Source organism: Trichechus manatus, unplaced genomic scaffold (assembly GCF_000243295.1).
Source record: "Trichechus manatus latirostris isolate Lorelei unplaced genomic scaffold, TriManLat1.0 scaffold00015, whole genome shotgun sequence".
Lineage (NCBI taxonomy): Eukaryota > Metazoa > Chordata > Mammalia > Sirenia > Trichechidae > Trichechus > Trichechus manatus.
This window is the reverse complement of record NW_004443951.1, coordinates 3,085,409-3,109,909: the sequence shown is the minus strand read 5'-3', so window position 1 is coordinate 3,109,909 and position 24,501 is coordinate 3,085,409. Positions and strand designations below refer to the sequence as shown.

Genomic DNA, 24,501 nt, shown 5'->3' with positions numbered 1-24,501 from the left:
GATACCAAGTAATGGTAGACTGCTTCAAACTTAGAAAGATAAGGGTAAAATTCATGGTAACCACAAAGAAAGACTGGGGAAAAAAAAAAAAAGAAATCAAGAATAAAAAAGAAATTAGAAATTAAAAATAAACATTTACTAGATGGCTGGAATATAAAATTAAGGAAATCTCCCAAAAAGAAAAAAAGATAGGTGGAATTATAGGATGAAAATTGTAAGAAAATTAGAGGATCAATTTGAAAGACCCAACATTCTACTAAGAAAAAGAGAAAACGTTGGGGAAAAATTATCAAAGAAATAAAATTTTCCAGAACAAAAAGCCATAAGCTTCCACACTAAAAGAGCCTACTGAATGGCCAGAACAATTAAAAGAAAAATATGCACTGAAATTTGAGAACACTAGAAATAACGAGAAAATCTTAATCTTCTAGGAATTGAGGGTAGGCGGGGCATGCTAGTTTTCATACAAAAGGTGAGACTTTTCACCTATATCTAGATCATAGATCAATCGTATTGAAGTTCTGAGTGAAAATGTTTTCAGTCTAGATTTCTATTTGGTCAAAATATCAATCAAATGTGATGGTGGAATAAAGAGACTTCATGCGTGAAAAATAAATAAATAAATAAAATAAAAAGCAAAGATGTAACTCTGAGGACTAAGGTGCATGTGACCCAAGCTATGGTATTTTCAACTGCTTCATATGTATACAAAAGCTGGGCAATGAATAAGGAAGACTGAAGAAGAACTGAAACCTCTGACTTATGTTGCTGGCGAAGAATATTGAATATACCATGGACTGCCAGAAGATCAAACGAATCTGTCTTGGAAGAAGTACAGCCAATGCTCCTTAGAAGCAAGGATGGCGAGACTTCATCTCACGTACTTTGGACATGTCAGCAGAAGAGACCACTCCCTGGAGAAAGACATCATGCTTGGTAAAGTAGAAGGTCAGCGAAAAAGAGGAAGACCCTCAAAGAAATAGACTGACACAGTGGCTGCAAGCATAACAAGGACAGTGAGGATGGCGCAGGACCTGGCAGTGTTTCGTTCTGCTGTATATAGGGTCACTATAAGTCAGAACCAACTCGACTGCACCTAAGACTAACAAAGCTGTTTAATATATAACCTACTGAAAATCAGTCCAGTGTATGATAAGAGTTTCATTATTTTATAGTCTATTCCAATGCTGTCCCAAAAATTGGATTTTTAAACTTAACCTTCACTCTTTTTTATTACTATAATAAAATCCTCTCAAACAGGGGATTTCAAAAGAATAAATCACAAATACCAAAGACAATTTTAAAAGCTGAGTTCCCAAAACACTTCAACTAATCACAGTACATGTCAATAAATGGATAACCTCTTACAGTAACTACTCTGAAGGGAACAACAATTGTGACACTAAAATATCAGTCACAAGTACTTTAGTCATAATCTATGCATGTTCTCAAAATAATAATAAAACTTATTACTGAGTGCTTGTTATATGTCTGGCACTATGGCAGATCCTCCACATATAATTTGTCATTTTAACTCCCTGATAATCCAACTGGAGCCCTGGTAGCACAACGGTTAAAGCGCTTGGCTGCTAATCAAATGGTTGGTGGTTTGAACCCACCAGCCACTCCACAGGAGAAAAGACCTGACAATCTGCTCCTATAAAGGTTACAACCTAGGAACCCTATGGGGCAGTTGTACTCTGTCCTACAGGATCACTATGAGTCAGTATTGACTCGACTGCAAACAATACCAAAGCAATAATCCAAATAGACTACTATTACCCCCGTTTTATAGATGTGAAAACAAAAGCTCAGAGGAGCTTGCAGCTTTTGCAAGGTTACACAAGTAGTGAGTGGAAGATATTGAATTTAAATTCATGTATGTCTGAATCAGAAGCCAATGCTCTATCCAAAAGATTGCACAATAAAAAATTATAAAAATACAATACACACTGAATTTTAAAATACTGTTTTCAATACCTTATAGTAACATTCCAGTAATATTTAGTTTTTATTTCAGATTGATCTTCAATAGGTTGTGGCTCCTGACAAAAAAATTTTCTCACCTCAGAATACTACGTATGACCATATAATTTTCTTTAAATGGGAAACCTGTCCCAAATTTAGCAACATTCCTGCCAGACTAAAATATAGCCACCATTTATAAAGTGCCTATTAAACTTACAACAACCCTATGAGGATACCCCATTTTATTGGCAAAGGAACTAAAACTTAGGGATTAAATAATTTGCCCAAGACAACAATTAAAAAAAATAATAATCATTCCAATTCTTTAGTCTAAAAATTCTTTCAAATCAGTTCTTACTGGGGAATGAATCAAGCCCTCACAGAAAACTCTACCCTTTAATTTCCAACCACAACTGTTTTTTTATTCACCAAGTATTTTCTGAGCTCATATTACATGTATATGTCAACATTTTTCCAGGAGCTGGGGTTACAGCACTAAACAAAACAGACGAATAATCCTGTCCTCATGAACTTATATTCATTCTAGTGCACCAAGATAAGTAATAAACAAATGTACAAAAAAAACAAACAGGAATGGGAGTGTTTTTTTAAACATAGGGTCATCACTGAAGGTCTTATTGATAAAGTGACTTTAAAGAAGTAAAGTACTGAGCTGTATGAATATTTTGCGAAGGGAACATCCCAAGCAGAGGGAAGAATCAATAATAAGGCCCTGAATCAGGAATGTGCCTAGTATATTTGAGAAACCACACGAAGGTCACTGTGATTGGAACAGAGATGTAATGAGAACTGTGGCTTTTACTTAAGTTTGATGGAAAGCCACTGAAGGATTCTGAGCGGAGAATTACAAGATCTAATCTATATTTTAAGAAGTCCCTGGGTGGTGCAAATGGCTAAACACTCGCCTATTAAGCAAGAAGATAGCAGCAGCTTGAATCCACCCAGAGGTACCTCGGAAGAAAAGTCTAGCAATCTACTTCCAAAAGGTCACAGTCATCGAAAACCCTATGGAGTTCAGTTCTACTCTGAAACACATGGGGTTGCCATGAGTTTGAACTGACTTAATGGCAGCTGGTTTAATCTACATTTTAAAAGGATCACTTAGCTTCTATCTTAAGAATAGAAGTTACCTGCTTACCAGAAGGAGCAGGAAGACCAATTAAGAGCATACTGCAATAAACCAGAAGGGAGATGATGTTGGCTTGTGTCGTGGATTGAACTGTGTCCCCCAAAAGTGTCTCTCAACTTGGGCTAAGTCATGATTCCCAGTATTGTATGATTGTTTACCATTCTGTCATCTAATGTGATTTCCCTATTTGTTGTAAATCCTATCACTATGATGTTAATGAGATGGATTAGCAGCAGTTATACTCATGAGATCTACAAGATTAGATAGTGTCTCAAGCCAATCTCTTTTGAGATATAAAAGACAGAAGCAAGCAAAGACATGGGGACCTCATATCACCACCAAGAATGCAGCGCCGGGAGCAGAGCATGTCCTTTGGACCTGGGGTTCCTGCACAGAGAAGCTCCTAGTCCAGGGGATGACTGATAAAAAGGACCTTCCTCCAGAGCCGACAGAGACAGAAAGGCTTCCCCTGGAGCTGACACCCTGAATTTGGACTTGCAGCTTACTTTACCGCAAAGAAATAAATTTCCCGTTGGTAAAGCCATCCACTTGGGGTTATTTCTTTTATAGCAGCACTAGATAACTAAGACAGCTTGGTTCAGGTGAGAGTAGTGGATGTGGTAAAAAAGTGGTTGGATTCAGGAGTTGAAAGCAAATATAGAGAATGCCTAAAACCATACGAAATGATGAGGTCACTAAGAGAGTCGTGAAATTACTCATCACATGAATTTTTCAACTTTCAACTCTTGGCAGACAAGCACATAACCAGATAATTTTTACTAAGAAAAACTTGGTATGACACTGAATGGGGAGTCATAAAGCTTGGGATGACATCTCAACTGATTTTAGATAAATCTCTATTACTGAAGACTGCTTCAATCTCCTTATTAATAAAATGAAATAATAACTGCCCTAGCTGAGAAAATAATTCAATACCACAAGTAGCTAATCTTTATTTAGTGTCTATTACATACCAAGCAGGGGCGCTGGTGGAGCAATGGTCAAGCACTTGGCTGCTAACCAAAATGTCGGCAGTTTAAACCCACCAGCCACTCCATGGGAGAAAAGACCTGGCAATTTGTTCCTGTAAAGATTACAGCCTAGGAAACCCTATAAGGCAGTTCTACTCTGTCCTGTAAGGTCACTAAGAGTTGGAATCGACTCGACAGCACATGACAACGACAACATACCAATCGTTGTGCCAAGAACTTTACTTGTATTATCTTAATTCTCATAACAGCCCTGTGAAGTAGGTGTTATTATTTTTATCAATCCCATTTTACTAGTGAAGAAACTGAGGTTTAAAGAGATTGAATAACTTATTTAATGTTATCCAACCAGTAAGTGGCAGAGCTAGTCCCAGTAACTACAAACCCATACACTTAATCACCAAGCACGCTACATCTAATTACTGACCACCTACCATATGCAAGACACTGTATTAGGCACAACAGCAAATAAGACAAAAATGCTCTCATCCTTAATGCTTATAATTTCACAGAAGAGACACCCAAAAAATGTTTAAATACCTCCTTTATCATAATTATATTTTATTTTACCATTAAATAAGCAAACTGTCCTGAAACTTTCCACAGACCACCTAAAATAAATTTATTTCTGGGAATGGAGATTCTAAATACTTCAAAGCCAAATAACACTCCCTACAGAGAAATCTACCCTTCTACAACTAATCTTTACTCTTAAATTTAATAATCTATGGATACCCTGTGAACCAAAGGACCTGGTGAAATCAAAAGCAACTTTGGAAGAATATTCTTAATTAGCTTTTAAAGTTGGTAAAGAAAAATGTTAACTAAAAGTACACAGGAATCACCTGGAGGGAAGAGGATACTTTTCACTGGATGCCCTTTTGTTAAGTTTTGGGTTTTGTTCTGTTCTGATTCTAACAAATAAAATCACAAAAAATTAAAAAAAAAACCACCCTCCTTACAATCTAACTAGAAAAAAAAATCCTCTCATTGTTTCCACTGATTTACTGTACGAAAAAGTAAAGGTTCTTAGTTTATATTTATAAAATAAATTTATACTTATTTTAAGTACAATGGGTTGAAAACATGAGATTTGGAAGGCATGATAACAAAGAGGTATCAGAAAGAAAAGGGATTACAGACATTCATGCCGGTATAAGCACAGTGACTTTTCATCACTGCTGACTACCTAAGCTCAACAACAAATAAAATGTTTTCCATTGCTTCCAAGCTTTCCTCCCACCTCAGGCCATTCATTTCCTACTATCACCAAATACCCATTCCACTCCAACTTCTTCCTTCTTCCAAGAACTTTCTTGCTTTATATACTACCTATCTTCCTCTCCAATCCTCTGCTTATTTTTCTTGAGAATATATTTTTCACATTTCCTTTATATCTGCCATATAATTTACCTACACCACCCTGCCCCTGCTCACCTGGTTAACTCCTAGTCATTCCTTGAGACTCAGCTCCAATGTCATTTCCATATAAAGCATTCCTCCATTGATGTCCCAATACCCCCAGCTCAAGTTGGTCATTCTTTTGTCTATGATTCCATTTTCAAACAATACTGTTATTATTACTATTATTATTTGCTTACATGTCTCTCTTCAATTAGCAAACTCCTTGGAAAGCAATATCATGTCTTAAAATACGTCAGGCATGCCCCCACAATTCAATTTTATACTACTAAATGACAACAAATGAAAGGCACTCAATACTTATCCTGCAATGCACAGATCCAAAATGATTTGCAAATTCCAGGCTTAGAAGAAAGAAAGTAAATAAAAGAGCAGATTGCAAAAAGGACTTTGTTCTAGCTAGGATCTTGTGACACTAGGTATACAACCCCCAACTCTCTCCTCTATTATGGGCTTCCACTCCTTTATACTCCTTCTCTTTTCATAAGGTAACTACTCTGTCACAAGTTATGTTAATAAATCAGGATTGGCTTCTTCAATCTAGATATGACTTCATTTTTCTAAACTATCAAAACCATATAGTTTTTTTCTTTCCCTTTCTTATTTATCAAGAATGATGACCTAATTCCCTGAATGCACAGTTACAACTATCTAAGACTGCTTTATGTTAGTAGATTGACTTACATGATTCTTTCCTTCAATACCAAGCAGTATTTTTACTTTCGGGGCTAAGAATGTGTATTTCTAGGTTAAGAAATTAATACTCAGGAACAAGATACCAGTGGCTAGAACAGTTCCTAACACATAGTAGATGTTCAGTAAATATGGGAGAAAAAAGAGGAAAGAAGAGAGAAAATAAAAGCAAAGGGAAAAGCAGGAAGTCTCATACATTGTATATTTGCTAATTTATTTTTGTCATCCCTGAATGGAGTTAACTTCTTAAGGGCAAAAAACTGTGCCATATTCACCAACATATCCCCAGTGCCTAGCATTGTACCTGGCACATAACAAGCACTCAAGATCTCTGATAAGTAAATAAATCAGAGGTCAGCTAACTTCTTCTGTAAAGGGCCAAATAGTAAATATTGTGTATTTCATGGGCCACATATAGTCTCTGTGGCAACTACTCAACTCAATCTGCCCTTGTAGCATTAAAGCAACCATAGACAAACTATAAAAGAATGAGTGTGGCTGTGTTACAATAAAACTATGTTTAAAAAACACACATGGTTAGGCCATAGTTTGCCAACCCAAAGAATGAATGAATGAAGTGAGACTCACAAATATAAGGATGACAAGGAAGGGGTGGAGGAAGAAAGAGAAGAAGGGGAAAGTAAGGAAGGAAAGAGGAACACTGCCTTTCTCTTATGCATGGAAGAAGAAAAATAAAAAGTACTTTGGGAAAGAAAAGTTATGAAATACACATCCTCCTCCAAAAAAACTAAAACAACATAGTATACTTTTTCAAGTCGAAAGATGTGATCTCTTTCTAAGCGTTCTTCGGCTTGTTTCAAGCCTAGCCTCTGTTCAGGTGTCAATGTGGATTCATCTATCACAGTGGCATTTTCTAAATACTCCATCTCTGAGGAATTTTCTTTATTTGATTCATCATTCTTCATTTTACCTAGAAAAGGAAGCACTTAGTTATTATCATTAGAATTTTTAAATTGATATTATTTTTAATAAATTTAAATGGAAACAGATATTCAATTTATACATATACAGGGGGAAAATGTTCTTTCCTTTATATTTCCTTATTTTCCTTGGTTGCAAAAAGTTAGCACAATTATGTAAAATATAAATACAAGGTATCAAAATTCACAAAGAAAAATCTACTTCAAGAGTCAAATACCTACCACATTCCTCCAACCTACTCATCAAAAAAGACTACAAAGGCTAACATAACATAACCAACGTGTGGAATCTCTGAAGTCAATCTGATATAAAGCTGTTTTGAGTCCCGCCCATAGATTAGTCACTGAACTAAAGTCAGTGTATCACTATAATATTAGCAGTTAAGAGAACATATATACTCCAAACCACAAACCCACACGAGGCTCCTCCTTTGCTTTCATGGAACCAATTGGTATCTCCACCAAATCAATATTTCTTCCTCTAGATCTTAATACAATGTCTATCTGGCACTTAATAAAAATGTATTGAATAAATAAATGAATTTGGATGTATCTAAAAGATAATCAACAAATCTCTCCATTCAGTCCTCAAAGGCCAACTGCATGCCATCTACAGAACCCTGACAGTCAACCCTACCTTTTGATAGCACTAATTTTCTGAACAAGGAAGGAATGGTATGCTTCTGGAGGTAGTGCATTTCCTTCTACCAGAGCACAGGAGTTTCTAGAATAGGAAGGTAAACTCTTGGATAAGAATGTTGTAAAAAGGATTCAAACATTAGAAGTATAGCTAGGTTAGAAAAGTGTTTTGTAAATGATAGGAGAACCCTGATGTACCATGAACAATTTGCAACTGTGTCTTAATGTCTGGAAAAATAATTCAGTTTTTTAGTAACCATTTTATGATGGTAACAGTAAAAGATAAGGCGAAGTCCTACTTTACTTCTACAGTTCATGAAAACCGACAGCAGTACAGCAACATGATATTTTAACCTTTATTTTTCTATATGTATAACTGCCCTTCATGAGTAATACTGACAAGGCAACTAATATCACTAAATCTTGTAAAATTGTTATTTCTGCCAATATAAAGAATTAGAGAAAGCTACGTATCATTTTTTAAATAAAATTATTTAATTTCCTTGAATCAACATACAAAATAAATTAATATAAGGCAGAATTTCCCAAACTATGTTCTGCAGAACACTAGTTTACACAAGATGTTAATAGCTATTCCTGAAAAATGGGCTCTGTGGCCAAATAAGTTTGGGAAATATTACATACCGTATTTATTCATTTGTTCCTTCATTCAACAAATGCTAAGTCCTTACTATGTGCCAAACGCCAAGGAAACAGCAATGAATAAAGCAAAAATCTCTGCCTATATGAAGCTTAAGGAGTCCCTCTGAGTGGTGCAAATGGTTAAGGGCTGAACCACTAACCGAAAGGTTGGCAGGTCAAACCTACTCAGAGGCCTCCTGGAAATAAAACCTGGCGATCTGCTTCCGAAAGGTCACAGCCTTGAAAACCCCATAGAGCAGTTCTACAATGCATATGTGAGGTCGCCACAGTCAGAACTGACTCGACAGCAACCAACAATAGGACATGAAGCTTAGATTCCAGTGTGAGTAACAACAATAAAATAATTTTAGAACAACCCAATTAAAAAATGGCAAAGAGTGGGGACATAAAATGATACTCGTGAAGAGCGTGCTTCTTTGCTCAAGAAGATGCATGAGACTAAATGGGCAGTTTCTGTCCAGAGGTGAGATGAGAAGGCAGAGAGGGTTAGGAGTGGATGAACGGACACCGGAAATCAGGGGTGGAAAGGAGGAGTGTGCTGTCACAGTATACGGAGAGCAATTAGGATCACATAACCATATATGCATAAATTTTTGTATGAGAGACTAACTTGAATTGTAAACTTTCACTTAAACTACAACAATTAAAAAAAAAATTTAAAAAAAATGGAAAAGAATTTGAATAGGCATTTCTCCAAAGAAGGCACACACATGGCCAATGCACACATGAAAAGATGCTCAACATCATTAGGGAAATGCATATTAAAGCCACAATAAGATACCATTTCACCCACCAGAACGGCTATAATCAAAATGACAGATAATTAAAAACTGTTAGTGAGAATATGGGAGCCTTGGTGGCGTAGTGGTTGAGTTCGGCTGCTAACCAAAACGCTGGCAGTTCGAATCTACCAGCCACTCCTTGGAAACCCTATGGGGCAGTTCTACTCTGTCCTATAGGGTCACTATGAGTCGGAATCAACTTGACAGCAATGGGTTTGGTTTCTTGTTTTTCAGTGAGGATATGAAAAAACTGAGGCCCTCTTACATACATGATTCTGCTTCCTAAGTGGAAGCAGAGAGAGAGAAAGAGTGAGAAGTAGATGAACAAATACAGAGAAGTGGGGGAGTATCACAGATCACGAGGGCCTTACCCAAAAGGTAAATATCAAAAAAAATTGAAAACATGCTCAGACAAAAACTTTTACACAAATGTTCACAGCAGCAAAACTCACAACAGCTAAAAGGTGAAAACAATTCAAATATCCATCAACTGAAGAATGAACAAACAAAACGTAACACATCCACGCAATGGAATATTATTCAGCCATAAAAAGAAACGAAGTACCGACACATGCTACAACATGGATCAACCTTGAAAACATTAACTGAAAGAAGCCAGACACAAAGGCCACTTATTTTATGATTCCAATTCTATGAAATATCCAGAATAGGCAAATCCACGGATAGAAAGCAGATTAGTGGTTGCCAGTGGCTGGAAGGCGGGGTATAACGGGAGTAACTGTTTAATGGGTACAGAGATTCCTTTCAGGGTAACAAAAAAGTTCTGGAACTATATAGTGGTGATGGCTATAAAACACTGTGAATCTACTTAATGCCACTGAATTATATACTTTAAAATGGTTAAAACTTATGTGTATTTCGCCACAATTAAAAAAGAAAGTGTTACCATATTGTTGTTGTTAACTGCCACCGAGTTGATTCCTACTCATGGTAAGCCCCTGTGTGCAGAGCAGAACTGCTCCATAGCATTTTCAAGGCTGTGATCTTTCAGAAACAGATCACTAGGCCTTATTTCCACGGAGCCTCTGGGTGGGTCTGAACCGCCAACCTTTCAGTTAGTAGTCTAGCGCTTAACCATTTGCATCACCCAGGGACTCCAATTCCACCCCTAGGTATATACTCTAAAGAAATAAAAACATATAGCCACACAAAAACTTTTAGACAAATGTTCGTAACAGCATTATTCATAATAGCCAAGAAGTGGAAACAACCCAAATGTCTTATCAACTGACAAATGGATAACAAAATGTGGTATCCATACAATGAAATATAATTCAGCAATAAGAATGATATATTGATACATATTACAACATGGATGAACCTTGAAAGCATGGTTAAAAAGCTAGACACAAAAGGCCACATGTTGCATGATTCCATTTACATGAAATAGGCAAATCTATAGAGATAGGTTTTTCAAATCTATAGACAGATTATTCAACTGGACAGTGAATAAGGAAGACCGAAGAACCGACGCCTTGCAATTACGGTGGTGGTGAAGAATACTGAACATACCACAGACTGCCAGAAGAAGGAACAAATCTGTCTTGGAAGAAGTACAGTCAGAATGCTCCTTAGAAGCAAGGATGGCAAGACTTGGTCTCATGTAACTTTGGATATGTTATCAGGAGGGACCAGTCCCTGGAGAAGGACATCATGCTTGGTAAAGCAGAGAGTCAGCGAAAAAGAAGAAAACCCTCAATGAGATGGACTGACACAGTGGCTTCAACAACGGGCTCAAACATAGCAATGACTGTGAGGATGGCTTGGGATCGGGCAGTGTTTCATTCTGTTGTATACAGGGTGGCTATGAGTTGGAATCGACTTGATGGCACCTAATAACAACAACATAGACAGAAAGTACATCAATAGTTGCCAGAGAGGTTAGAAGGAAAGAGGAATGAGTAGTGACTGCAAACAGATAGGGGGGTTTCTTTTTGAGGTGATGAAAATGTTTAGGAATTAGACAGTGGTGACAGTAGCTTAACTTTGTCATCCACACAAATAACAGTAAAACCACTTAATTGTCAGTCTAAATGAGTGGATTTTATGGTACGTGAATTACATTTCAATAAAACTGTTATTAAAAAAGATAAATAAAAAAATATGACAGATGTTGATAAAGACTATAGAGAAAATTAAACAGGGAAAAGGAATGGAGAAGTGTTAGAGCTGGAGATGACGACTGTAAATTTTTAGATAAGTGACCCAAGCAAAAGCCTTGATGAGAAGACAAAAGAGGTGAGATAGCTAGCCGTGAGGATATATGGGGAAGAGTATTCCAGGCAGATGAAAAAGTGATTGCAAAGGCCATGAGGTACGTATGTGTCTCCACATTTTAGGAACAGCAATGAGGCAGTGTAACAAGCTGAGAGATAGAAAAGGTGAGAAGTAGATAAATAAGGGAAAAGAAGTGGGGAAGTGTTACAGATTACACATGGCCTTACTGGTCATCGTACGGACACTAGCTTTTCCAGGGGTAATACGGGATGCCACTGAAACATTTTGAACACAAGCGACATAATCTGACTTTATTTTAACAGGATCATTCAGAGTGTTACGCTGAAACACAATGAAGGGTGGTATGCATGAAAGTAAAGAGATGAATTAGGGCATGCTATTCAAACGCATGATCCTGACCAGCATCAACATCACCACTTGGGAGGTTGTTAGAAATGCAAGTTCTCAGATCCCACTCCAGACCTGAATCATAAATCTCTGGGAGTAGGGCCTAGGAATCTGCATTTTAACAGGATTCCCAGGTGATTCATATATATACACTAAAGTTTGAAAAGCCCAGAGCTAAAACACTCTCCCCTCAAATATCAATTCGGCTCACACTCTTACCTCTTTCCTCCAAGTCTCTGCTCTAATGTCACCTTCTCAGGGACAATTTAAATTTGAAACACCACCAGCAGCAGCAACAGTTACATCATTCTCTATGATCTTTCCTGTTTTAGTCTTCTCATAGGATTTATCACCATCTAACGTACTATATCTTTTTCTTATTTATTGTGCTTATTGCCTGTCACTTCACATTTGAATATAAACTCCATGAGGGCAACGTTGTCGGTTCTGTTTATTGCTGTATTCCTAGAGACTAGATCAGTACCTGGTACACAGCAGACACTCAAAAAATATTTTATTCAATGAACAAATGGCAAAAGGAAAAATGCTGGAAGTGCCAGGTGGGAGCTAAATTTGGGCCGAATGGAGAACACTCACAAATTTCTATATAATCTATTAAGTCCAAAGAGACAAAGATCTAGATGTAAAGATTTTATTCTATTAACTTACAAAGAGGCAATCAAGAAATTCAAATTATTAATTGGAATTTTGTCACATGAAAAAAGTGCTAATTCATTATGTATGAATATAACTTCAAGGCAAATATTACCTATACTAAGAGAATTCTTAAAAATATTATAACTAGTCACAAAAAATGATTACAGGTTTCCCCCACTATCCCAAAGTAGGGCAATCCTATGAAACATTTTCTAAGCCAAAATGGCATAAAGCAAAGAAGCAATTACCATTAATTCATATGGAAAAAATTTTTGAGCATCCCCAGACCCAAAAAAATAACCTACCAAATAACACATAAAACCTAAAATAACACTAACATCAATCCACTCAAGCAACAGACCTTCCATCTTATCTATTATTGGATGTCAACTAAAAGAGACCACTTTGCTACTAGCAGAGTCAATAGTAACTTCAGCAGCTTTCAAGATTCTTTCTCAGATGGTGCCCAGCTACCACCAATGACCATTGTGACATGGAACACAACAGAGAGTCCTGGATGGAGCAGGAGAAAGGTGGGGTGCAGAACTCAAATTCCAGTAAGAAGACCAGACTTAATGGTCGGCTGAGACTGGAGGAACGCCAGAAAGCATGGCCCCTGGATTCTCTACCAGCCCAGAACTAAAACAATTTCCGAGGCCAACTCTTCAAACAGGGATTGGACTGGACTGTGGGACATAAAGTGATATTCGTGAGGAGTGTGCCTCTTAGCTCAAGTAGATACAAGAGACTAAACGGGCAGCTTCTGTCCGGAGGTGAGATGGGAAGGCAGAGACAGTTAGGAGCTGGTTGAATGGACATGGGGAATCAAGGGTGGAAAGGAGGAGTGTGCTGTCACAGTATGGGGGGAGCAATCAGGGTCATGTAACAGTGTATGTATAAATTTTTGTATGGCAAAAATTTTTTTAAAAAAATAGATTCTTTCTCTGTGTGTAAATAGTACGAATGGTGGACACAGGCCAAGTTCAGTGTATATGCACAATGTCTTTATTTCATTCACCACAAATGAATCGCTTAATTACATAGAGTTTTACACTAAGCGAGCTCTCTTAGGCTTTTCTGATACCTTATGACACATCTTGCTAATGGATGCACAAAATAAATCAAGATAAAGCACAGATGCTCACAGACAGAGTTCAAAGCTATGGCAGCTTGATGCTGAGATGCTGAATATAGTTCCCGGGGAAGGAGCTTGGCGACATCACTCTCACTGCTTGGGGTGCACAATGCCTCTTTAACAGCTCACTGCAAAACAAGTGCAGAACGCTATTTCTTCTTTTTACCTTTTGTCGTAAAAGTGAAAATCCTCTTTAGATTTCTTTCAGTTAGCGATAACAGGTACTACTGTAGGTCTTTTGTAAAAGCAAAGTGGCATAAAGCAAACTTTCGAGAAGCAGGGGATACCTGTACTATACGATAAATCATTCTTACGAATTTGTTAAATTACCATATTTTTACACAAATAACGCACACCATCTATGCTTGTTTGCCCGCCATGCCCTCCCCCTACCTGCCATGAGGCACCCTCACAAGCACCACCATGCCAATCCTCTTCCACAAGTTGCTGTAAAAAAATTAGCATAATGTGCCTAGGAAAATGGTGGGGGGAGGGGGAGCCGAGAAACACAGAAGGCGCATGTTAGTTGCATAAAAATATGCTAAGTTTCCCAAAAGGACCTTTACTTGGTAATACTTCCTTAAGCTAGCTCGACTTCTATGTTAAGAAATAACAGATTAATGCCGAGTGAAATAAATCAGTGACATAAGAACAAATATTGAATTACCTCAATTATATAAAATATCTAACATAGGCAAGCGTATACAGACCAAAGTTAATTAGTGGTTACCAAGAATAGAAGAAGCCCTGGTGGCACAATGATTAATGCACTTGGCTGCCAACCAATAGGTTGGGAGTTCAAACCCACCAGCAGCTCTGCATGAGAAAAGACCTGGAGATCTGCTCCTGTAACGATTACAGCCTAGGAAACCCTATGGGGTAGTTCTACTCTGTCCTATACGGTCACTATAAGTCGGAGATGACTTGATAGCAAACAACCACCAGAGACAGGTGGGAGGGAGGGAAAAAGGAAGACACAATGCTAAGGGGACACTGGGCTTCTGTTAAGGGTGATGGAAAAATTTGAGAATGGTTAATGCTGATGGTTAACATAATTAATGTCACTGAACTGTACATGTGAAGATTACAGAAATGGCAAATATTCTGCTACCTATATACTTACCACAATAAAAAAAAGAAATAATAACACTGCATTTAATTGCACTAATAATAGATGATATTAATTGCAATAGTATGCTAATTATGTGCCAGGTACTACCCTAAACACTCTTACAGATTATTTCACTTAATCTTCATAACATAGGCAGTATCATCTCTACCTTTAAAAAAGAGGAAACTTAAAAGCTTTAAGCAGTTCATCCAAGTTATTAAGTGGGGCGGTTGGGATTCAAAACCCACCTCACTCCAGAACCCACATCCTTAACCATCTCACTACGTTACCTCATTTGTTTTGTTGCCTTTAAAAAAAAAATTATTCTTAAATCATATTTTTCACTAATTCAAGTGATTATTAGTCCTTTAATTAAGTGATCTTATGTACAGTACTTTCCAAGCTTCAATCATTCATGTACCATCATGTTTAGATTTTTGCCACAGCTAAACATTATCAACACTATTACTTACTTGATACTGTCATTAAATTGCCTTATTTTTTTAAACTTGGCCTTGTCCTAAGCCGTATCTATAAAATCATGAGATTGATATTTTTTCTTACACACATAAAATAAACATACCAGTAAACCAGATGCTGCCAAGTTGATTCCAACTCATAGTGACCTATGTGTGTCAGAGTAGAACTGCTTCACAGGGTTTTCAATGGCTGATTTTTCGGAAGTAGATCCCCAGGCCTTTCTTCCGAGGTGCCTCTGGGTGGACTCAAACCTCCAACCTTTAGGTTAGAGGCTGAGCACACTAACTGTATGCATCACCCAGGGATTCCCCAAATAAACATACCTCTGTTAAAATAAAAAAGTCTATTCATATGCCATCATCTGTGTATCACCATAAATGAGAAGAAGCCATTTCTGAGTTCTTTACCAGAGTTTCTCAAAGTGGTAAAAAATGAGTTTAGAAATAGCTTCTATTTATTTCTACATCAAGGTAAGGGTTTAGTGTTCTAGGCATAAAAAAATAAAAATAAAAAAAGATTACCAAGGAAAATTAATTAATTGAAATAAAAGACATGGACAATGATTTTAAACAATTAATTCAAATTAAAATCAGGATCCCAGGACAAAATGAATTGTACACTAACAGTTCTCAAGTAATTTCAACAATGTCCTAACCAAGCTCTGCTTCCAGTCTTGTCCTCTGTCAAAGAATTTGCTGTACTGTAGTCAAAAGGATTTTTCTTACTTTCCGTCATGGCCTACAAGACCCTTCATTTTCCAATTCCCGTGTGCATTTTCAGTGGCATCTCTTGCCACTCTTCCCCCTCAACTCCCTATTCAAACTGAGGCTCAGTCAAACTCAAGGTCTCACATTTACATTATGCATTTTCTCTACTCTAAGTGTAAATCCTACAATTAAATAATGTACTTTCTCAACTCTAAGTTTTTGGCATTGAACTACATTGTCACTTTACTTATCTGTATCATCCCCTCAGACTGGAAGATTCTTTGAGGTTGGGCTGTGTTTTGTTTTGTTTTTAGTCTTTGTTTTCCACTATATAAACACATGCTTGGCATATAATGGAAACTCAATACATCCATGTTTGGTGAATGAATGAGCAATATGTAACTAGGTCCATTTAAAAGCACCTGCTCACCTACAAAATATGAAAAGTTTTTTGTTTGTTGTCTTTTTTTAAAATTTAAGAGCCATCTTATTAATGCCCTTTTTGTAATTAAAGTAGTTAAAATCAAACTAGGGATAATCTAGAGAACATTAGAGAGGAAAAACCCTCTGACAACATGGTTTGTGGGAAAATACTTACTTAAATCATCTGGTATGTCCTCAATTCCTGAAGCACTATCGTCAGAATCATCAACATTATCTGTACATGTCTGTTGCTTCTGAGATCGTAGTGAGTTTTCCAAGGCAGACTTTTCCCCCTGTACAACTTCAATATTCACCTTGTCCATAGAAGTAAAGGAGCTTGGAATTTTTTTTCCAATCTGTTGTAATTCCATCTGTCTCATGTTTTCTTTTAACAGTAAACTGGGCACGTTTTCTGCTTCTGCTGGTGTACTGGGCATCTTTTCTGATTTCGTCCGAGAACTGGGTGCTTTTTCTACTTTTCTTTGTAAACTAAGTACCTTTTCTGCTGCTGTCTGTAAATCGGGTGGCTTTTCTGCTATCACTGGTGAATTAGGTAACTTTGGTGATTTTTCTGCTTTTGCCTGTAAACTGGGTATCTTTTCTACTTTTGCGTGTGAAGGAGGTGCCTTTTCAGCTTTCACTGGTGAATTAGGTGATTTTTTTGCTTTGCAATGACTCTGATCTCGTAGGACTAATCCCAAATCTTTAGGGCCTGCAACGCTGGCAGCATTTCCCTTGCATGATTTAACTTCTGTTTTTTCTATACAAATATCATTTTGTTTATTTCTTTTACTACTATTCCTATTTGGAGAGCTGGTCCCAATTTCTTTTACGGGTTTATCATTTCTAGTTTTCAAAGTCTGATTATTTATTACTTTTACTGCTTTGCTTTCTTCACAAATAGCCCAAGCATTCTTCTTTGGTTCATGATTTTCATTTTTAGAGGTCTTAGACTCTTCCATTATTTGAAAACCTGCTTCCTTTCAATTGTGATATTGCAAAGGCAGATCTCCAATAGTTTGAATTGCTTCCAATCCAGTTTAGGCAAGAAAACTATTGGACAAAAAAGAATATCTGTTATTTAAATTGCAAAAACCCATTTAAAATAAATGCTAAAAGATATAAAAATTAACTTTTAAAATCTGTTGTCAAAATTGAAGAAACAGTTATTAAAAAAAAAAAAAGAAAAAGTCAAAACCTAGAAAACTATAAGGAGTTAAAGCGCACTAAGTAAACAACAGCAATATGCTCATCAAGGAGGTGCTAATGTTATTAGGGTAACATGACATAGAAACAATGGAATTTTAGAAAAATAAAAAGTTGTTCTACATTACTCAGTGAGAATTCCAATTAAAAGGTAAATAAAACCTATAGATGATATATCACAATTAATATAAAAGGAAATGGAACAAAGAAATTCAGGTCTGTATGTCCCATAGGGAATCACAATCTATAGAATCCTAAATAGTAAGGTACTGTCCGCATGACTTCCCTACTAAATAGTACCTATCTATGCCACCACTAACTTACTTCAACCTTTAGTCGCTAAACATGAGGAAACAATGTCAACAGACTTTCTCCACCTCTGAAGTGTCAGTTTAAGTGAATTCTTCTGAAGTAAATTTTTTAAAAACTAATAGGAATCCAGATTTAAAAAGTGAGAATAAGAATACTAAAATCAATGAGAAGCATTATGCTAAGGGAAATAAGCCAGATACAAAAGAACAAATATTATGATCCCACTTACACAAAATATCTAGAATAGGCAAATCAACTGAGACAAAAAGCACATTATAGATTACCAGGGGTGAGGGAAGGGGGGGAAAGGAGAGTTATTGCTTAATGAGTAAAGTTTCTATTTGGGGTGATGAAAAATTCTGGAAATAAATGGTGGTGATGGTTGCACAACATTGTGAATATAATTAATGACACAGAATTGTACACATAAAAGTGGTTAAAATCGCAAATTTCGTTATATATATTTTACCATAATTTTCAAAAATCCCCCCGAAAGTAATTAAGAGTCCATTTTGTTCTAAAATATAACAGGAACAACTATTTTGAGGGAAAAAAAATTAAATTTATTATAGAGCACAAGCTATAAACACATGAAAATAGATACCTTGTATAATATTTCTATATCAAAAGTACCTTTAATACTAAATTTTATGGAAATCAGGATTTTTTTACTGCTCACCTTGTACCCATATGCCTTAAACTCAGATCTATGCCTCTAACAAAGATTAATAATATCGATAATAATTAAGAGTCCTGCCAGCAAACGCAAACTGCATGGAATTTAAATGTAGCAGCTTTGAATTTTACTTGATTAATTTACTAAAGTAAAAATTTGGACAGTTATACATCTCTAATCATTTAACCATATATCATATAAACACAAAAATATCACTTAAAATTAGAAGCTGAGAAGACAGGCATTTACTCCCAACTACGTGTTTATGCAAGAGCATATTCAAAAAACAAAAACAAAAAACTAAACAATAAATTAAACTTACCCAGATATGTTTCCACTAAAACATCTTATTCAAGTTGGACTCACCTTTTACAATTTCTGTTTGTAGTACACACCTCTACTTTCCCTGCCCAGATTAAAATTGTCTTTTATGAAAACAATACATTAGGTGTAAGATACCATCTCACCCCCATTAGAATAGCAAAGACTAAAAAGAAAAAAAAATGAAGTGTTGGACAGGATGTGGAGAAGTTGGAATCCTCGTCCATTGCTGGTGGAAATGCAAAACGGTACAGCTGCTGTGGAAAACAGTTTGGTGATTCCTCAAAAGGTTAAACATGGAACTACCATATGATCCAGTAATCCCAATCCTAGGTATATACTCAAAAGAAGTGAAAGTGGGAACACAAACAGAAACCTGTACACCAATGTTCACTGAAGCACTTTTCCCTCTAGCCAAAAGTTAGAAACAATTTAAATGTTCATCAACAGATGAATGGATAAACAAAATGTGGTAATACAATGGAATATCACTCAGCCATAAAGAAAAATGAAGTCCTTCCACATGCCACAAGGAATGAACTTTGAAAACATTATGCTCAGCAAAATAAGTCAGTAACAAAAGGGCAAATATCGTATGACCTCACTTAAATAAAAGAAGCAAATACATAGAAACCAAAGTTTTTTAGTGGTTACCATAGATAGGAGGGAGGGAAGAAGGAAAGAAGAGGGAGTTTTTGCTTGGGGGGTTACTGAGTTTATGTCAATGGTGGTAGAATAATTAGGAAAAAGATAGGGATAAGGGTTGCACAACATGAAGAGTATAATCAATGTCACTGAATTGTGCATGTAAAAACTGTTGAATTGGCAAATGTTTTGTTGTGTATATTTGCACCACAATATAAGAATGAATTCGGAGCATCTTTCTAAAGTATTATACAAAGTAATATTTTTAAAATGTGATGATGCACACCTATGTTCACCACAGCATTATTCACAACAGCAAAAAGATGGCAACAACCTAAGTGCCCTTCAACAGATGAATGGATAAATAAATTGTGGTACATATATACAATAGAATACTATGCAACTATAAAGAATAATGAGGAGTCTGAGAAACATAATATAGATGAATCTGGAGGACATTATGCTGAATCACAAAACTGCAAGTGTATGGTCTTACTTTTTATAAAAAGTCAAGAATAGTTACATACAGAGAAAGTAACATTCTTTGATAGTTAACAGGTATGGGAGGGGGAAGGAGGGGAAATCACTTTCTAGATAGGTGACCCTTGTTATTTTTGGTGATGGGAAAGGTAATACCCAATATGGGTGCAAGTCTGCACAACATGACCAAGGCGAATAAAGAAGTACGCAAGAATAAGCGACAACTTCAGTAAATGCTATAACATATACAATTTTGCAACAATAGTAGTAACAACCAAAAAATATGACTGTAGTTACACAGGTAGATATGGATGCATATATGTGTATAGGAAGGCATATGTGAGTACAGCTGTGTACATGCATAGGTGTATCTGCACACATATGTATATACATGTCTGTGTGTCACATACATATTCATATACATAATAAAGCACATAGGTGGCACAGTTACAAAGACTTCCTAGACATATCCAAACACCTTGCAAGATTGGTTTACTGGATTAAAAGGCTTAGGACCATAGTCTCATGGGACAACTTAGTCAACTGGAATAACATAGTTCATAAAGAACGTTCTATATCCTAGTTTGGTGAGTAGCCTCTAGGGTCTTAAAAGCTTTCAAGCAGCCACCTAAGATACAACTATTGGTCTCTACTGGTCTGGAGCAAAAGAGAATGAAGGAAACCAAAGACTCAAACAAGAAACTAGTCCACAGGACTAATAGCCCACATGAACCATGGCCTCTTCTAGCCTGACACCAGAAGAACTAGATGGTGCCTGGCTACTACTACAGACCGTTCTGGCCAGAGACACAATAGAAAGTCCCAGACAGAATGAGAGAAAAATGTAGAACAAAACTCAAATTCCTAAAAAATGGCCAGACTTACTGGACGGATAGGAGATTAGAGAAACCCCCGAGACTACTGTCCTAAGATACCCTTTGAACTTGGAACTGAAGCCACTCCCAGAGGTCACCTTTTAGCCAATTATTAGATTGGCCTATAAGATAAACAAAATCACCATGAGGAATGTGCTCCCTTAACCAACTATATGAGACCAAATGGTCACATTTACCCAAAAGCAAAGATGAGAAGGCAAGGAGGGGCAGGGAAGCTAGATCAATAGAAACACAACAAACAGGAAATAATGAGAATGCTGACACATTGTGAAAATAGTAACCAATGTCATGGAACAATATGTATAAAAATTGTTAAATGGGAACCTAATTTGCTGTGTAAACTTCCACCTAAAACACAGTATTTTTAAAAATAAACAAATAACATAAATTAATAAATAAATAAATAACCAAGTACTTAACCATTTGTGCTTACCCAGGACTCCCCTATAATGTCTTATTGCTCTCCCCACCAAAAAAAAAAAGTTTAAGCGTAATTTTATACCAAAATTGCTACTTTTAATTTTTTAAGCTATCAACAGTATAGACATTTCCAAAAAAATTATAATTGCTAGAATTAAAATTCCCTGAGGAGTAGGGTTTTGAAAATAAGGTTCACTGCTTCCCAGTTGCACACTCATAGCAAAATTGGTTGAACCAAATAATGTCAGACCGGCTTTCTAGTTCCTGGTTATATTTTCAGAACGTGGTAAATGGGTATTAAATGCCTTAAATAACCACCAATATTCTTATTATCAAGAAATACACAGAATTTAAAATAAATTTTTAAAAGACAAATGTATGAATAATATAGAAAACAATAGCACTTAGAACATATTCAATCTCATTTTCAAAGAAATCATTAAAACATCAGTCCATTACTTACTTCTGGACCTAACCATGTCTTCTATCTTGCTTAAACTCTTACAATACTTAGCACAATGCTAGGTACTTAGTATATGTTTAAAATCACTAGCAAATTATATGACCTCACTAATATGAAATACTTAGAATAGGCAAATTCATAGAGACAAAAGTTTATTAGTGATCACCAGTGGCTGGGGGGAGGGGGAAATAGGGAGTTATTACTTAAGAGCTACTGAGTTTCTGTTTAGGGGGATGAAAAATATTTGAAAAGAGATAATGGTGATAGTTGTACAATATGGTGAACGTAATTAATGGGGTCAATGAATTTTATGCTTAAAATGGCAAATTTTTTGTTATATTTTACCACAATAAAATTATTTTTAAAAAAAGACTAGTCAAGACGGATGTCTTCATATCCTTCTTTCCTGCTGCAAATTAAGGTCTTTAGCAGAAATAAGAATTGTTTCAAAAGAAGTTTTTGATGCCTTTCATAACTATCCATTGTTCAATTAGCACACTGGCCCACAACATGTGGTGCTTGAGAATTAAAACGGCTGTTTGGACATACCAGCTTAGAAAGTTTAACTAAAATGGTTGTTGCATAGTTTATGAAGAAGCTAGTCACAGAAATAGCTACTGCTCAAGTAACCCTTCATGGGACAAACAGGAAAACCTATTCGAAGACATAATTACAGAAACTTATCAGAAGCTTCTACTGCTAATAACACACAAACCCTGAATTTCAGCCTAGGCCACCAACCACTGAGGACCACCAGCTGCTGAGTGTCCCTAAACAAGAAGCCACTGAACTCCTCTCAGTTATAGATTTCTAACTCTAAAATTAGTGCTTGAACCAGATTATCTTTAGTCTACTCCAACTAAAAAAAAATTATGATTCTATGCAAATCCTGAAACACAGTGATGCTAACGTTATATTGGCTCTGATAATTTTACAAGTTATAAAATATTACCAAGAATCTTTCAGGCTCAATAAAGACATAACATTAATAGACAATTCTCTCCAAAGGAAGAAAGGTTGCTAAGCAAAGGTGGTCCAGATAAACAAGGGCTCCAGAGATTGAATTTAACTATACATGGTATGAGGCTCAATAAATGAATTCTGAATGAATACTACTTTATTCAACACTTTGAAAGTTATGAAAATGCTTAGTAATTATATAACCTAGCATATGCAACTGGTTATTTTTAACAATGAAATACTAGCAGTAATAAACCAAACTTAAAACCTTCATACTGATTTACCTCTAAGGCAAAAAAACAAAAACAAAACCAGTTGCTGTTGAGTCGATTCTGACTCATGGTGAACCTGTGTGTATCAATAATAGAACCATGTGCCATTGAGTTTTTCAGTGGTTGATTTTTTTGAAAGTACATCACCAGGCCTTTCTACTGAGACTCCTCTGGGTGGACTCAAACTGCCAACCTTTAGGTCAGCAGCTGAGCACATTAACCATGTGCACCACCCAGGGACTCCTGCAGTGTTTCCCAAATTTTAGTGTTCATTATATCACCTGAAGGGTCCCATCTCTAGAGTTTCTGATTCAGTAGGTCTGAGGTGGGGCCTGAGAATCTGCATTCCTAACATGTTCCCAGGTGATGCTGAGGCTGGCCTGGGGACTACATTTGAAGAACCACTGTTCTAGGGAGTGGTCTCAGTAGTAGAGGTGAAGGGAAACCGTACTCTTCTGTACTGGTTAAACAATACTATAATCAGTTAAGAATGTGATTGTCAGTGTCCTCACTAGACTGTAAACTCCGTGAGGTAGGAAACCATTTGATTTTGCATACCATTATATCTTTAATGCCTACCACAGTGCCTACTACAAAACACAACAAATTTACTAAATAAAAAATTAGCTTAAATTATGTTTAATTGTTCACACTTTAAAAACCAAATTTCAGAAATTCAAAAGATATTTAATTGCACCAACTTTGTTGTCTGTAAGAGAACTGGAGAATAACTCTTCCAGAAAGCCTTCCCTAACCCACCCTCATCTTCCTAGCATACGCAACTGGTTAAGTATGCCTCTCTCCCTGAACTTTGTTCTTACCTTTCTTATAAAACTTTTTATGAGTTTACTTCCTATTTGGATTGCAGGTTTGTTTTTGTTTTTCAATTTGCTTTTTATCAAATACATTTATACAGTCAAAAAGTCAACAGTACAACAAGGTAAGACAGTAGTCTCCTGCCCACTTCTAATTTCTCTCCTCAGAAGTAGACATTTGGAACCCTTGTAGCTGTTTCTTATGGGATTTATCTCCATATTTCTAAATAAACTGTTCAAGCAAATACTTTGTTTTACCTTTAGATACTATCTACTGACTTTGTACTTTGGAAAATATGGATTTGGATCTCACAAACACACTTCATACAGACAGAAGAATTACATGCACACATATTTCCCCACCAAAACCTCATTCTCTAAGGATTATAATATGATTATGTAAACATTACTCACAGCTGAGCCACATATGCTATAGCACAGACTGCTAGTTTTCCATGAAAATTTATTTTCTCCTTTTTCCTAGGCACATGACTACAGTACATTTCCCAGCCTTCCCTGAAGTTAAACTGATCAAGCTCTTGCCTCCTCCATGCTCTTTTTATCCCTTCTCAGTGGATAAAATCCTCAACAATCCAGCTTCAATCATTCAGCCAACAATTATGCTCTAA

At 36.3% G+C, this 24,501-nt stretch overlaps 1 protein-coding gene across 8 annotated transcripts in view; it reads right to left on the bottom strand.

Moving 5' to 3' along the window:
• Positions 1–24,501, bottom strand: part of TUT4 (terminal uridylyl transferase 4) — a 149,553-nt gene that overhangs the window by 87,217 nt on the left and 37,835 nt on the right. For 7 of the 8 annotated variants that reach the window (XM_023727063.1, XM_023727066.1, XM_023727065.1 and 4 more), the window contains exons 2-3: positions 16,582–17,459; positions 6,990–7,153 (exon numbers count right to left, since the gene is read on the bottom strand). In XM_023727063.1, the coding sequence (XP_023582831.1) occupies positions 6,990–7,153; positions 16,582–17,368 (951 nt within the window). In that variant the 5' untranslated portion in view covers positions 17,369–17,459. Of the gene's footprint in view, positions 1–6,989; positions 7,154–13,695; positions 14,096–16,581; positions 17,460–24,501 lie in introns of those variants that run through there. The other variant, XM_023727068.1, reaches the window with a different exon arrangement.